Genomic DNA, 14,638 nt, shown 5'->3' on the forward strand with positions numbered 1-14,638 from the left:
CCCATGTGCCTAGAGCCTGTGCTCCACAACAAGAGAAGCCACCACAATGAGAAGCCCACGCACCGCAACGAAGAGTAGCCCCCGCTCGCCACAACTAGAGAAAGCCCGCGCACAGCAATGAAGACCCAACACAGCCAAAACTAACTAACTAACTAAATAAATAAATAAATAGAAAAAAAAAAATAGTAGAGGGGGAAATGGGAGCTGAAGATGAAGAGATAGGCCAGGGATGGCCTATATAGGAGGATTTGAATGCCAGTTGGCATCATGATCTACACAATATAGATATTAGGGAGCTGTTGAAGGTTCTTCAGAAGGAGAAGAGTGAGCAGTGCTTTAGAACTGGAAATCCTCCATTGTGTCTAATGATCTAGGATTGACTTTGAGGAGCCCTCTGCAAAGAGACAGTATATGGTATTAGCCTACTCAGTGGTTCTCAACCAGAGGCAATTTTGCTCCCCAGGGGACATTTGGCAATGTTTAGAGGCCTTTGTGGTGGTCACAACTAGGGGTGTTACTGGCATCTAGTACTTAGACACCGGGAATGTTGTTTAACATCTTGCAATGCACAAGACCACCTCCTGAACAAAGAATCATCTGGCCCAAAATGTCAATGCTGCCAAGATTGAGGAACCCTTCCCTAGACTGAGGGTGGAGGCACCTGCACCTACCTCCTCGCAAGATGCTAGTGGTGGGGACATCTGGGAGTTAGACAACTTGATGGACAGTTCTCCTGGCCAGCCCCAGGAGGCTTCCTGCACAGCGAGTCCTGGGAAGGTGACTGAGGGGAGCCAGGAGAGCACCGATGTCCTGTGATTGATGCAGTCGGAGTAGACAGATGGACTGGGCTCCTCTTCCTTTGCCCCCTAATTGACCAGGATCCTTGGTGGATCCCAGGCCCCGGCAACTGATGGGGTTTAGAGTGGGTGTCTCTGAGTGTGGGGCTGGGTGAAAGTGCTCCATGTAGCTCTCCACGTATTAGACATCGCAGAGAAGGAGCAAGCAGGGCACTTGCAACATCACAGGGGTCTGAGAATGTCTTGCCCTCTTCAGTGAGGGGCTGGGAACTCTGTGACCTGCCCTGTTCCTCCCCTATGGCCCAGGGCAGTCCCCTCCCCACTCCACGGAAACAGGCTTGAATGAGCTGTTAGTTTCACCATGAGGCTGGGTTGGGGCTAGGAGACAGGTCACTGAATGGGAATCACATATATGTTCTCTTCCTGATCCCCCTAGGGGGAGAGCAGCAGCAAGAGCATTTACAACCTCCTAGGCTTGGTAGGGCAGGGTCCAAGATGAACCTGAGGGAGAGGTGAAGGAAATCACTGGGAGATTTGACAAAGAGATATGAATTGGGACCAAGGCCCTGAAGGCTGTCTCTACTCCCACACAAGTAGGAAGTAGGAGGGGCCTCATGGTGGGGGCAGCTTGAGAGAACAGATATCAGATTCTGACTCCCACCCTACACCCAAGGCGCTGCAGCAAGAAGGGGTCTCTAACCCAGACCACTCTGCTGGGGAGCTGTACCCTCCAGGGCCCACCCCCTGGGGTTGGGGGTGGGGAATGTCCCCAAGGGCAAGGTTGACACCAGCTGCAAAAAGGCCTCCCTCCCTCCAGCTCTTGCAGAGGGGAAGTAACAGAGAGGGATTGGAGGGGGAGGAACTCAGATCCAGGACTAAAGAGGTTCAACCTTTTGGGTTCTTGAGAAGGGGCGTCTAGAGTCCCTGCTAGGGATGGGAAGCTGTCCCTGCTGCATTCTTTTCCTGGGAGAAGGAGATGACGGTGGGGAGGGGGTGCCTGGTGTTCTTAAATGTCCTGGCCCCAGGGGTGATGGAGAGGGATTGGGAGTTGGGAATGAGAGCCCTTGAAGAAGTCGCTAAGGAGCCAGGAGGAGACCCTCTAGATTAGCCTGAGGTGGACCCCACCCCCACCCTCAATTCAGTACTGGTGACCTTCCAAGGAGGAGTCCCAAAGAGAAAGAGGAATTCCAAAAGGAGGAATCATAGGCAGAGAGAGGAAGAATCTCAGAGGTTATAAGATGGGCGGGGAGAGGCTCCGCCTTCAGTCTCTCCAGACGCACCCTGCCTGACAGCAGGCTGGGTGGGGTGGAGCTGCTGGCTGTGACTGTGACTCAGGTTTCTGTGGGCAGCCAAGGGCAGCCGGCAGGGAGGAGCCCAGACCAACGGACAGGCCAGCCAACTGCAGCTTTCACCTCAGCTGTCCTCTCTCCTGGGAATGCAGGAGGTTTTTCTCTAGCTTTGCTGGCCTCCAAGGGCTAGCCCACCCCTGCTTCCTCATCCTCACCCCCAGCCGACCCTCATGTTCCTTCCCAGAACCCTCAGCCAAGGCACTGACACAGGAGGGAGAGTCAAAGGTCTCACTGCCTCTAGGAAGGCCCCAGAATGTCTGTGCCACAGGGAGAAGAGTATAATAATGATTGGTCCTGCACGGGAGGGACAGACTGGGGGAATCTTGGGTGCTGGCTTTCAGGCTGAGCAGCCTGCTGCCCACCCCCCAACTCCCCCAGCCGGGATAGCCAGGATGGCTCACGTCTGGGCAAGCTGGTTGTCATGGTGAAGGCTAGGGGCTAGAATGGAGCTGCCGCAGAGTCAGGCTCTCCTAAGTGAGGAGAGGGTGCTCAGGGACTCCCAGCCAAGCCCTCTCAGAATTGACCAGCCAGGGATGGCTGGGGCTGCAACCAAAGAGCTATAGCCAGGGACTGACTGTAGGACTTCCCCTTGGTGATGGGTGAGGGTGCGGCCAGCACATTCCCCTGGTATTTCTGGGGCCTGTTTGCTGGGCTGTGTTTTTAGAGAGTGGCTGGAAGAAAGGGAATGCACATTTACTTTGTGCCAAGTGCCTGCATACATGTCTCACCAATCTTCACAACAACTGAGAGAGATCCAGCAATTTGCCTAAAATGGCAAAGCTGGGATTAAAATCCAGGACTGACTGCTACAAACACCGGTGATCTTTCTTTTCTGGGAACCAGGCTGTGTACTTGTTCTAGGGGAGGGAGAGGGAGAAAGCGACCCGAACTTTATCAGCCTGGATATTTCATCAGGAGGCCACAGTGGTAGGATGCAGGTGCTGGCTGCGTTTGGGGTTTGGAGACAGATGACAGTTTGAAGAGAAAGCCACTGACGAAATGCTTGGCACGTAGTAGGTGGTCATTGAATATTTTTGTAAAGAAGAAGCCAGATCTGTGTATGAGCCATGGCCAGTTTTCTGGGACATCCTGGGAGCTTCTGGCTCTGAATTGCAGCAACAGCGGAAGAAGCTAGTTTGAAAGAGGGACTTTCCAAGACCATCCCCGGCGAGAGAGGAATTTGCGGAGCATCACTGAGTGGAGGTGGGGGGGTGGAGGGGTTGGGGTGGTGGGGAGGAAAGGGAAGTGTGTGGATGATACAGGATTACGGCAAGCTGCGGACGCCACCCAGCGGCGATAACGCAGCCCATGGGGGAGCCAGGCTCCAAGAGTCCGCTGTGCGCGGAGCACTCTGGGAGTTGTAGTCCTGCTACATTAAGAGCCGGTGCTGCCAGTGGGGCTGTTGGGTGTTGTAGTCCGATGTTTCCTGGGCGGGAATTACCCTCGTCGGCCGGACCACGAGTCCCGTGGTGCCCCGCGGCAGGCTGCGCAGGCGCGGTGAGTCGGTGCCGGTCACTCCCGAATGCTGAGGGGCCGCTAACTGGGTCCAGCGGTGTTAGAAGGGGTCACCGAGTGGGTCTGTGTTGTGGTGGGGCAAGGCGGCCGGCACCATGTCGAGGCAGGCGAACCGTGGCACCGAGAGCAAGAAAATGGTAACCGGAGCGTGTGACCTCGGCGGGCGGGGCGGAATGGAGGTGTTCTGGGGAAGAGGCCCGGCGCGGGGCGCGAGTCGCAACTGGGAAAGCTCCTTCTGCTAGCGCTGGGAGGGGGTGGTTCCGCTGGAAGGAAGGAGGAGGAGGCTCCTTGGTGGGTCGAGAGCGGAGAATCGCTCCGGGGTGGTCCCGGGTCTGAGGCAGGTTGGAGGGCCCCTGGAGTAGCTCGGAGACCCCTCCCCCGAGTGCAGCTGGGTGCAAGACCAACAACGACGGCGGCAATAACAGTAACTCCCACTGTTGCTCTCTTACTGTGTGTTAGGTACTGGGCCTGGCATTTTACGTCCGTTATCATTTAATCCGCAAAATAACTCTCTCAGGTGGATAATGTTATCGCCATTTTAAAGCTCAGAGAGGTTGCATAACTGGCCCAGATTTACAGCTAGGAAGAGTTAGGATTTGAACCCATGTCTCTCTGACTCCAAAGCTAATGCTTCAGACTACTAGACCGTAATGTCTCTCACACTCAGATACTGGTTTTGCCAGAAAGCAAGTGTAAGGGGTGGGCCAGAGTAGGGAGTAAGTGCTCTCCCTCTGGCGAATGGCGGGGAGGCTCCCGACTTGTCCTGGGAATAGTGGGACACCATCTAGTCCTATGAAGTTTGGCTGCAGATGGGGACTGGGCCTGGAAAGTAACGTGGATGATGTTTTTGTCCAAACTGAGGGGACTTCTTGACAGGTGTTCCTTTTCTTTGGCATATTCTTATTTCCTCCAGAATTGCCCATTTGTCTTTGTTTTCCAGTTTACAGACTGAGTTATTGAAGGTTGCATGCAGGGCAGACCAGGGGCCTTTTGTTGACACTCAGCTCTAGAGGGGATGACTAAACTCCCCTCACACCTTTGCATCTTATGCCAGGAACAGCCACCAAAAATGGTCAGCAGGAGGCCCTATTACTCCAGAGTAGTACTGTACTTTTTCTCTCTCAGATCCCTTTTGAGAAGTTGATGAGAGCTGTGGATCTTCTCCGCAGAAATAGTAAATAGACAAACATATACAGAGACATTTACTTACATTTGGGGAGGATTTGTGGGCCTGCGAAGATACTCTGTGAATTCCTGTTTTGGAGGAAATACTGAGTTAAAAAGAAAAAGGAGAGAATATTTTGCTAGGCAACAATGTCATGTAGGGGAAAAAGCATGGATATCGGTTGGAATTCTCATTGGTCCTCAATTTCCTTATCTATGAAATGGGGACAATAAATACCTCCCTAGGATTAAGTATTAGGATTAATACCTCCCTAGGATTACCTCCTATGATATGAATGGATATGAGAAGTCTTCCTGTTTAGTTTTCATATCTAGCTCTTTTTTGCACCTTTTTTTAAAAACCTGAAACCAATATTGAAACTTTTAATACCATTTTAGCAGGAACCTTCAGTCTCCAACCCCCCCCCCCCCCCCCCCCCCCGCAGCCCTCAGTTTTGGTGAAGTGAGGGAATTAGGGAGGGGCAGCAGTGCATTCCGGCCTCAAAGCTTTTGCTACTGCTGTAGTCTCTGCTTGGAACTTCTTTCCCCAGAGAGTAGCTAGCTACTCCTCACCTCATTCAGTTACTCAGATATCATCTTCTCAAAGAGGGCTTCCCTGACCACCTGACTAGTTCTCTGTCCTCTTACTCTACTCTTTTTCTCTTCAAGCACTGTCTATTTCATTTAAAATATTTCATTATAAATTCTATACTTACTTGTTTATTTTCAGTCTCCCCCATGAGAATGTAAACTCCATGAGGGCAGGGGTTGGTTTGTTCACTGCTCCATTCCCAGCACCTAGAATGATGCTTGGCACTAGGCAATCTATATTGAATGAATGACATGAAGGTTTGGTGCATCCTGTCATTCATTTCCTATTGGTACCCACTCGAGGCTTGTCACATGATCCTCTTTGTAGCCACCTGGTTCTGACATGCTCCCCTTCTTTCCTCTCTGCCTTTGGAGTCTCCCCCTCTAGCAGCCCACTTCCCAGTCATCCCAACCTTCTGCTAATTACTGTGTTCCCACTTAAGCCTTCCAAAACTTAAATGGTTAATATGCCCAAGTAATTAGATCTCTGCTTTTTGTCTGTGCAAATAGAAACAGCCTATTTGTCTAGCAAACTTTTCCTGAGTCCCAGCTCTGTGCAAAGCATTGTGGGAAATGCAGAGATGAAGCCCTAGTCCCTAACCTTGAGAAGCACATACTCTATGAGAGAGGTGGAAAAATACACAACACAGAAGTATGGTACTGTCTGGGATTGAGTCCTGGCTTCACTGCTTACTTGTGTGACCTAGGCCAAGTGTCTTCATTGTCCTAAGCATCAGTTTCACCATCTTTATTTATTTATTTTCGGCCACACCAAGCAGCTTGCAGGATCTCAGTTCCCCGACCAGGGATTGAACCCGGGCCATGGCAGTGAAAGCCTGGAATCCCAACTGTTAGGCCACTAGGAAACTCCCACTAAAAAGGTAATAATAGTATCTATATAATAGGGTTGTTCTGAGGATTAACTGAGGTATCGCATGTAAAGCTACCAGTGTGATAGTGCACCTAAGAACACAGTTGACACTCAGTAAATGTCAGCTAGCAAGCTTTTTCTTTTTTCTGCCGTGCTTGTGGGATCCTAGTTCTCCAACCAGGGACCGAACCTGTGCCCCCTGCAATGAAAGCACAGAGTCCTAACCACTGGACCGCCAGGGAATTCCCAGCATCCTTTTTTTTGTTGTTGTTTATTTTATTTTATTTTATTTTATTTTATTTATTTATTTTTGGCTGTGATGGGTGTTCGTTGCTGCGCGCGGGCTTTCTCTAGTTGCGGAGAGCGGGGGCTACTCTTCGTTGCAGTGCGCGGGTTTCTCATTGCAGTGGCTTCTCTCGTTGTGGAGCACGGGCTGTAGGCGCGTGGGCTTCCGTAGTTGCGGCACATGGGCTCAGTAGTTGTGGCTCACGGGCTCTAGAGCACAGGCTCAGTAGTTGTGGCGCACGGGCTTAGTCGCTCCGCGGCATGTGGGATCTTCCCAGACCAGGGCTCGAACCCGTGTTCCCTGCATTGGCAGGCGGATTCTCAACCACTGTGCCACCAGGGAAGCCCATCCTTTTTGTTTTAATTGAAGTATAGTTTATCTACAACACTATATTAGTTCCATGTGCACAACATAGTGATTCGATATTACTATACACTGCAAAGTGGTCACCATACAAGCATCCTTATTAGTAAAGATATTAACGTTTGTGTGTTTAGGCCTGCCCTTCTTTTGTGTTGTGGCTGTATTCTCCAGAGCTCAGGTGAGTTACTACTTGAGTAGCAGCACTCAGAATCTCCATGACAGGAGGCTGGAGAGTGACAAAAGAGGGATGGACTCAATCCTGTTACTGACCTTCCTTCCCCAGCTGCTGGGGAGCAGTCACACTGGATTATTTGTGTTGACAAAAATAGTAAGTATGACTCTTAATAAGTATCTTGGAGCATTAGCTCAAAAGATCAGCCCCTTAAGGAGTTTTGATGTTTTGTTTGGGGCACTGACTGCAAGCCTCCTGAAAACTGTGCAGTAGCTTACCTGAGTGTAGGGCTTGGCTTACTCTGCTCAGGTTGTGCCTGAAGTACTTGGCTTTGCCAGTATGAAACCACTCTTGTGGTTTCTTGGTCTGCAAAGCATCTTTAAGTCCAGGATCTCATTAGACCCTCCTACCAACCCTGTGATTGGCATGACATATTTCACTGTTACTGTTTTTGTTGGAGAAGATTGAAGTTTAGCAAAGTGAAGTGACTTAGGTAAAGTCTCACAACTAGTGACAAGTCCATACTCAGAACCAGGTCTTCTGACTATAAACCGAGCATCCTTCTATATGCCTTACTAATTGTTTTAAAGTTCTTTATAGCGATTCAGAATCTCCCTCTTTGAACCTAGTTCAGGGTGCTTTCTGGCACCACACCACAGAGAACCAGTTTAAGAACAAAAATAACAATATCTACTTTTTTTTTGGTGAGCAGTATGTGGGATCGAACCCGTGCCCCCTGCCGTGTAAGCACGGAGTCTTAACTGCTCCACGGAAGTCAGGGAAGTCCCACAATATCTATTTCTTGAGTAGGTACTATGCAGCAGGTACTCTACACATATTATCTCATTGATAACCCTGAAGGGCAGATAATATTATCACCATTTTACAGATGGGAAAAGCTGATGTTCAGGGAGATTAAGCAGTGGCTTAGGATGACATACCTTTTTTTTTTTGGACATAATAACTTACAGGACAGTGCTCAACTCTAAGAAGACTGAGTCTCAGTTACTTAACCTATCTTCTGTAAAATGGGGATAAATAATGTTTGTTTTGCTAACCTCTCATGGTTGTTATAAAGCTCAATAAGTATCTGTGAAGACACTCTGAAAGTTTTATAAATGTTAGTGATCATTATTATTAAACATAATTAAAGCAGTCTGAAAGTAGAAGTTTTGCAGAAGAGATTCATGTTTCTGTTGGAAGAATGTGCTTATGTTCAGTGAAGAAATGGGACTGGTTGAATTGGCTGACCTTTAAGGTCCCATGGAACCTTAAGTTATAAGGGTCTTCAGACTCTGCAACCTCTTGTTACTTTTCTGACTTCCTCTTCTGTTCTCTCTTGTGTTTTCTCCTGTCTAATCACACTGGTCTTCTAGCTGTTTCTCATGCATGTCAGGCATACTCCCACCTCAGGGCCTTACACTTACTGCCTCAAATTTTTTCACCCAGATACCCTTACTACCTTCAGGTCTTTGCACAAATACCATCTTAATGAGGCCTTCTCTGACTACCCTATCTAAAACTGAACCCCCCCACACACACATATAGGTAAACATAAATACTCCCTAATCTCCTTTTGTGCTTATTTTCCTCCATAGCACTTTTCACCATCTGGCAAACCATTTATTTTATTTATTCAGTTTATTACCTCTTTCCCTCCTGTTAGGTAGTTCCTGGTACAGAGTAAACTTTGAATGAATGGTTTTTTCTATACCACAGCTCATTCCTATTTTTAAAGTCTGAAGACCTTTAAGTTGTATATTTATGTCATGCACTATTCCAAATAGGCTTGGTTCATAACTGAAGATGGAGATAGACTTACAAATTAAGAGAGGGTGTGGAGAACCTGCATCAGGGACCCTATTCCCAGATCCCAGGCATATTGATTCTGTGACCACCGACAGATATATTTAGGACCTTGATTTTTCTTATTGGTAAACTGGGGGCTGCTGCATGTATAAAGTGCTTGGTAACATCATGATATGCATGTTACTTGGCATCATGGTGGGCTGAGGCTCTTGGAGTCTCCATCCAAGGACTCATAAATAATGGAAGGAAAACTCTCCTGATTTAATGCCGTGGTGCCAACTCTATGGACTGGTTACTGCTGGATTGTCTCCATCCATTCATGCCTAAGCCATTCTAGTGCCAAACCCTTAACTTTACTAAAAATTATTCTCCTCCTTAATAGCTTCCCTTTAATTGCCATATTTGGTATATGGTCTCTTGGAGACGCCCTGATCTGTTTTAGTTGAATTCAAAGAGCTTACTTATTCTGAAACTGATTCTCTTTGACTCCCTGGTACAGCTACCTTTTATTTGTTTGTTTTTTAGGGGAGATTATTAATATTGCAGTTGTGGGGAACAGTGGACAGAATGAACATCGGCTTAGAAACTCCTGGTTTTCGTCCCCCCAAATTACTTTTCTCAATAGTTAGCTGTCCCTTGGGGACTTCCCTGGTGGTCCAGTGGTTAAGAATCCACCTTCCAATGCAGGGGACGTGGGTTCAATCCCTGGTTGGGGAACTAAGATCCTACATGCTGTGGGACAGCTAAGCCCACATGCCGCAACAACTGAGCCTGAGCGCCACAAGTAGAGAGAAGCCTGTCCGCCGCAATGAAACATCCCACGTGACGCAGCCAAAATTAATAATAAATAAATAAATATTTTTAAAATAAAAATAATAATTATCTGTCCTTGGACAAATTACTGAACCATTCTGAGGCTCAGTTTCCTCATCTCTAAAATGAGATTAGTTTCTGCCCTTTCTGCTTTACAGAGTTATTGTGGGGTGAAAAATGAGATAATGAAAAATAGAATGTAGTATGTAAGCAAGAGGCATTCACATTATTATTCTTTTTTTAAAAAATTTATTTGTTTTATTTATTATTTATTTTTGGCTGCATTGGGTCTTCATTGCTGCACGCGGGCTTTCTCTAGTTGCAGCGAGCGGGGGCTACTCTTCATTGTGGCGCGTGGGCTTCTCATTGCAGTGGCTTCTCTTGTTGTGGAGCACAGGCTCTAGGTGCACGGGCTTTAGTAGTTGTGGCACGTGGGTTCAGTAATTGTGACTTGCAGGCTCTAGAGCACAGGCTCAGTAGTTATGGTGCACGGGCTTAGTTGCTCCACGGCATGTGGGATCTTCCCCAGACCAGGCTTGAACCTATGTCCCCTGCATTGGCAGGCGGATTCTTAACCACTGTGCCACCAGGGAAGCCCCTCACGTTATTATTCTTGCAGTGACCTCATCACCAGGCCATGGGGATGAGGTGAGGAGCATTGGGTCGTGGGAGCCTGGGCCTTAATGTTAGTTGTACTTTCTTCCCCAGAAGACTTGCAGACAGAAAGGTGCTCTGCTCCAAGTCTGACAAGCCTCCATTCAGAAAGGGCTGGTTGGGTAGCAATCTTGATTTTTCAGCCGTGTTCCTGCATGAGTACATTGATCCAAATGTGCTGCTAACACGTTTCTCACTTTGTTTAACTCCGATAATGCCTTTCCCCCAACCTGCTGCTTTTATTCTGTAGTCTTGATATTTGCTGTTCCTTTCACCTTCCACATCTCTCTGTTTTTTGGTAAGTAGGTGACAGGATTCTTTATCTGAGAGTTTCTGTGCTTTTAACTGTGGTTGTAATAGAAACCAGTCCAGGTCAGTATTGTGTTCCAGGTACACAAAAGATTGTGTTCCTTTCAGAGTTATCCCTTTCCCGCAAACACTTTAGCTATGTGTCAAGAGAAACATTATTTTTTCCCATGTTGGTGACTTAGAGGGTTGTCATTAGTGCAGTGGACTTCATCTGGTACTTCCTTCCTTCCCCCTGGGACCTCTGCTGCTCCTGGATGGGGCCTTGGGAGTGCAGTTAGGCTTGGCAGCTGTGGTGGGATCCTGGGTCAGCAGAAGTCCACCTTGGTGTGTTGGAAGGGTGACTGCTCAGTGCATGAGGTACCTTTCACAGCCCGTTTTGTAGTGGGTCTAGTTTCAGCCCTGACACATTGACCCTAGGGAGCTAAATTCTTTGGCTACTCCACAGTGGGTGATGGTCTTTCCCACCAGACACAAGTAACCTTCCTTTGAATTCTGACAGTTGCATTGAGGCCGATCCAGACTCTCACCAAACTTTCTCTTTTGTGTGGCTTGGTCTTGACTGCCTTTTGAATCTCTTTTAGAGCTCTGAGCTCTTCACCCTGACCTATGGGGCTCTAGTCACCCAGCTGTGCAAGGACTATGAAAATGATGAAGATGTGAATAAACAGCTGGACAAAATGTGAGTGAGCTCCTCTGCGGGAGAGACAGTAATGGGACTCCTGAGCACACCGAATCTACGTGGTCCCTTAGAGCCCAGAACAGGGTTCACTCTTGTTACCAACACTTTGGGTACAGTTTCCACTGCTTATTTATTGGGATGTTTTGGGATTGTCCTCATTTTCCCTTTACCACCAACAGCCTTATGTTCAGACATAAGACATTCAGACCGCATAATATAGTCTGTTCTCTCATTTCTTTCCCAGGGGCTATAACATTGGAGTCCGACTGATTGAAGATTTCTTGGCACGGTCAAATGTCGGGAGGTGCCATGACTTTCGGGAAACTGCAGATGTCATTGCCAAGGTCATTATCCTGGGCCACCTGGCCATACCGAAGGATTGTCATTGGAAGGCACTGCTTACCACTCGCTCCCTTAGAAAGGCCCTTATTATTCCAGAAGAATAGCTAGGCAGCTGTTTGGACCAAAGAAGCCTTCCTGGTGGTTTAGGAATAGCACAGATTATGAAAAAGGGAAGAATGGTTGGGATCATCCCTGTGGATTAAAGACCCACTAAAATCAAAGCCAGATCTCTTCAAGTGTGCAGATGTAGCAGAGTAGCATGGGGGTTAAGAATATAGACAAACCTGGCCGTGAGGCATATGGGATCTTAGCTCCCCGACTAGGGATCGAACCCACGCCCCCTTCATTGGAAGGCGAAGTCTTAACCACTGGACTGCCGGGGAGGTATGGTCCACATCCAAAAAAAAAAAAATCTTAGGGAAAAAAAAATAAAGAATACAGACAAACCTGGCTTCAAATTCTGGCTCCAATACTTAGTAGTTCTTAGGTAAGTTATTTTTAACTTCTTTAATTACCAGTTACCTCATCTTTAAAATGAAGAAAATAAGAGCTACCTCATAGGGTTTCTGTAAGGAGTAAATGAAAAAATGAACATGAGCATTCAGGTAAAATGAATGCCCTTATTGTAGGGTGTATATAGAAAATGTTTGCTATTAATAATATTAGTGTTACATATTATAGGGTTAATAATAAATGATATAACACCTATAGCTTTGTGGTGTTAGAATAAGGGTTCAGATAGCAGAGAGGACAGGAAAGTGTGTTGGGACCTCTCTGTGGTTAGATGCTGGTTCAGGGCAGCCACCCCTGTCAGATCAGTGCTCCTTTCCACTAAGAAGTGCAGGTAGTCAGCAAGTTGTCACCTAATTGTATGATGCCTTGAAGGAGAAGGGTGTGGAATTGTGCACAGTTGCTTTTCCTTTTTTGCCTTGAATACCTGAAGCTTCAATGTCTTGCAGAGGCCATAATTTTTTTCCTGAACCATTTAGTTCCCCTTGCTGGTCCCATCACATCACCTTCCCTGTTGTACAGCCCCTACTGCTCTTCCTCATAGTGCCATTGTGTGTTTTTTGACAGGTGGCGTTCAAGATGTACTTGGGCATCACTCCAAGCATCACCAATTGGAGCCCAGCTGGTGACGAGTTCTCCCTCATCTTGGAAAATAATCCCTTGGTGGACTTTGTGGAACTTCCTGATAACCACTCATCCCTTATTTATTCCAATCTCTTGTGTGGGGTGTTGCGAGGAGCCTTGGAGATGGTGAGTGCAGCTCTTTACCTTCTGAGACACCTGAAATGTAGTAGGGTCTTAATAAATGTTTGAACGAATGAATGGGAGAGTGAAAAGAAGGGCGTTTAGCTCACCCCAGTGCTTCGCTGCCTGAGGCGGTGATGCTGCCAAGTGTAGGATCCAAGTTGGAAATCTCCACGTGGTGTTGATGCTCCCTGCTAGGCTGGGAGGTGGTGCGCTCAGCCCTCAGAGCCCAGGAACATCTGTTCCCAGATTGGCTTGTTTGGTGACAGTTTGATTTGTGAGTGTTCTTTGCTAAGTCTCCCTTATTGGGTGGGGGCCACTGCCTTCTGCACAGGAACTGGCAATCTTGTCCATGTGGAAACCAGCCCCCTTGTTTAGGCTACTGTGGATGAGACAGTTATAGCTCCATCCCTGGTGGTTTCCCAGAGGCTGTGGCTAGGCAGCCGCCCCTTCATTTTCGCACTGTCCCCCAGGTCCAGATGGCTGTGGAGGCCAAATTTGTCCAGGACACCCTGAAAGGAGACGGTGTGACAGAAATCCGGATGAGGTTCATCAGGCGGATTGAGGACAACCTCCCAGCTGGAGAGGAATGACCATCCCCAGGACTTTAGGGTGACCAGCAGGAGCACTTGTTGGAGTCAGAAAGCCTCAATGCTCCCTCTGCCCTCTAGAATTCAGTGACTGTTTAACACGGATGTTATATATTCTTCTAACCTTGTTTCCCTTCTCCATGTTAATAAAGAGCGGACTGTGATATAGTCCATTTACCCTACAAGTGTGCACATTCAGGAGGGAAATTCTTTGTTCCCTTTCCCTTCAAAGGGGCCGGATGTAGTCATCCTTGGTGGGACTAGAAAGAGCTCAAACCATTTTACATTCCTGTTTGAATTTTCCAAAGTAGAACACACTTTGACCCCATTAAGAGGCAAGCCTAGCACATTTGTCCCTGGGTCTTCAGAAAGTCATTGGTGAATGGCCGTAGGGAATCCAGGATTCATTGGGACAGGGGAGGAGAAGCTGGGAGGGGTGGGTCGGATTTGCTAGCTGTAGTGTGACACACTGTAGTGCTTGCCAGGAAAGGGGAACCAGTCATGCCAGAAACATTGACTTCTGGGAAGCCACCCAGGTCTCTGTTTCCTCCCTGCTGTTTGGAGGCAACATCTCCTCTTTTTATAGAGGGTCCATCTTTTTTTCTTACAAGTTCTTCAATAAAGACACATTCTTGAGTGAAATCCCAATCATGTCATGTTTTCTCTCTGCTCAGCCTTGGGAATTTTGTTACAGTGGGGTGAGGAGACCTGCTAAAAGTTCCTGTGCCCTACCTTGATTTCATCTGGTCTAGGAATGGCTTCTTCCCACGGACCAGAGAGTCTGGGAAACCTGGGAGCAAATGAGGCCCCTTCAGAGTCATTTTTGAGTCTACTGTCTGTAGCAAAATCTAGAAGCAGACCATTACCCCAGACATGCCTAAAATGGACTATCCTGGGCCCTTGGCCACCAAGTTGGAGGGTTTGGCTAGAAAGACCATGTAAACCTTGGTATTGGGGTGCCATTTATTGAGTGCTTACCATGTGTCATCACTGTACCGAGCACTTTGTATGTATCATCTAATTCACAATTCAGTTTTTAGGAGGAGGGCCCAAGTTGCCCAAAGTCATACAGCTAGTAAG

At 47.8% G+C, this 14,638-nt stretch overlaps 1 protein-coding gene across 2 annotated transcripts; it reads left to right on the plus strand.

Moving 5' to 3' along the window:
- The first annotated feature begins 3,634 nt into the window (after positions 1-3,634).
- TRAPPC3 (trafficking protein particle complex subunit 3) lies at positions 3,635-14,200 on the plus strand. 2 transcript variants are annotated; one of them, XM_061186789.1, is made up of 6 exons: positions 3,635-3,798; positions 7,071-7,264; positions 11,275-11,372; positions 11,617-11,716; positions 12,792-12,974; positions 13,442-14,200. In XM_061186789.1, exons 2-6 carry the CDS (start codon positions 7,184-7,186, stop codon positions 13,559-13,561), a joined length of 582 nt encoding a protein of 193 aa, XP_061042772.1. In that variant the 5' UTR covers positions 3,635-3,798; positions 7,071-7,183; the 3' UTR covers positions 13,562-14,200. The 2 variants fall into 2 exon arrangements, with proteins under 2 accessions (XP_061042772.1, XP_061042773.1); XM_061186790.1 differs by lacking the exon at positions 7,071-7,264.
- Positions 14,201-14,638: the final 438 nt, after the last annotated feature.

The sequence above is a fragment of the Eubalaena glacialis genome, chromosome 3 (assembly GCF_028564815.1).
Source record: "Eubalaena glacialis isolate mEubGla1 chromosome 3, mEubGla1.1.hap2.+ XY, whole genome shotgun sequence".
Lineage (NCBI taxonomy): Eukaryota > Metazoa > Chordata > Mammalia > Artiodactyla > Balaenidae > Eubalaena > Eubalaena glacialis.

What these genes read in the sequence shown, in the direction of transcription:
- TRAPPC3 (XM_061186789.1), top strand. Translation starts at nt 7,184, where the DNA reads ATGGACTCAATCCTGTTACTGACCTTCCTTCCCCAGCTGCTGGGGAGC. An exon ending in TATTTGTGTTGACAAAAATA is followed by an intron (nt 7,265 to 11,274) that starts GTAAGTATGACT and finishes AATCTCTTTTAG; the next exon opens with AGCTCTGAGCTCTTCACCCT. An exon ending in AATAAACAGCTGGACAAAAT is followed by an intron (nt 11,373 to 11,616) that starts GTGAGTGAGCTC and finishes TTTCTTTCCCAG; the next exon opens with GGGCTATAACATTGGAGTCC.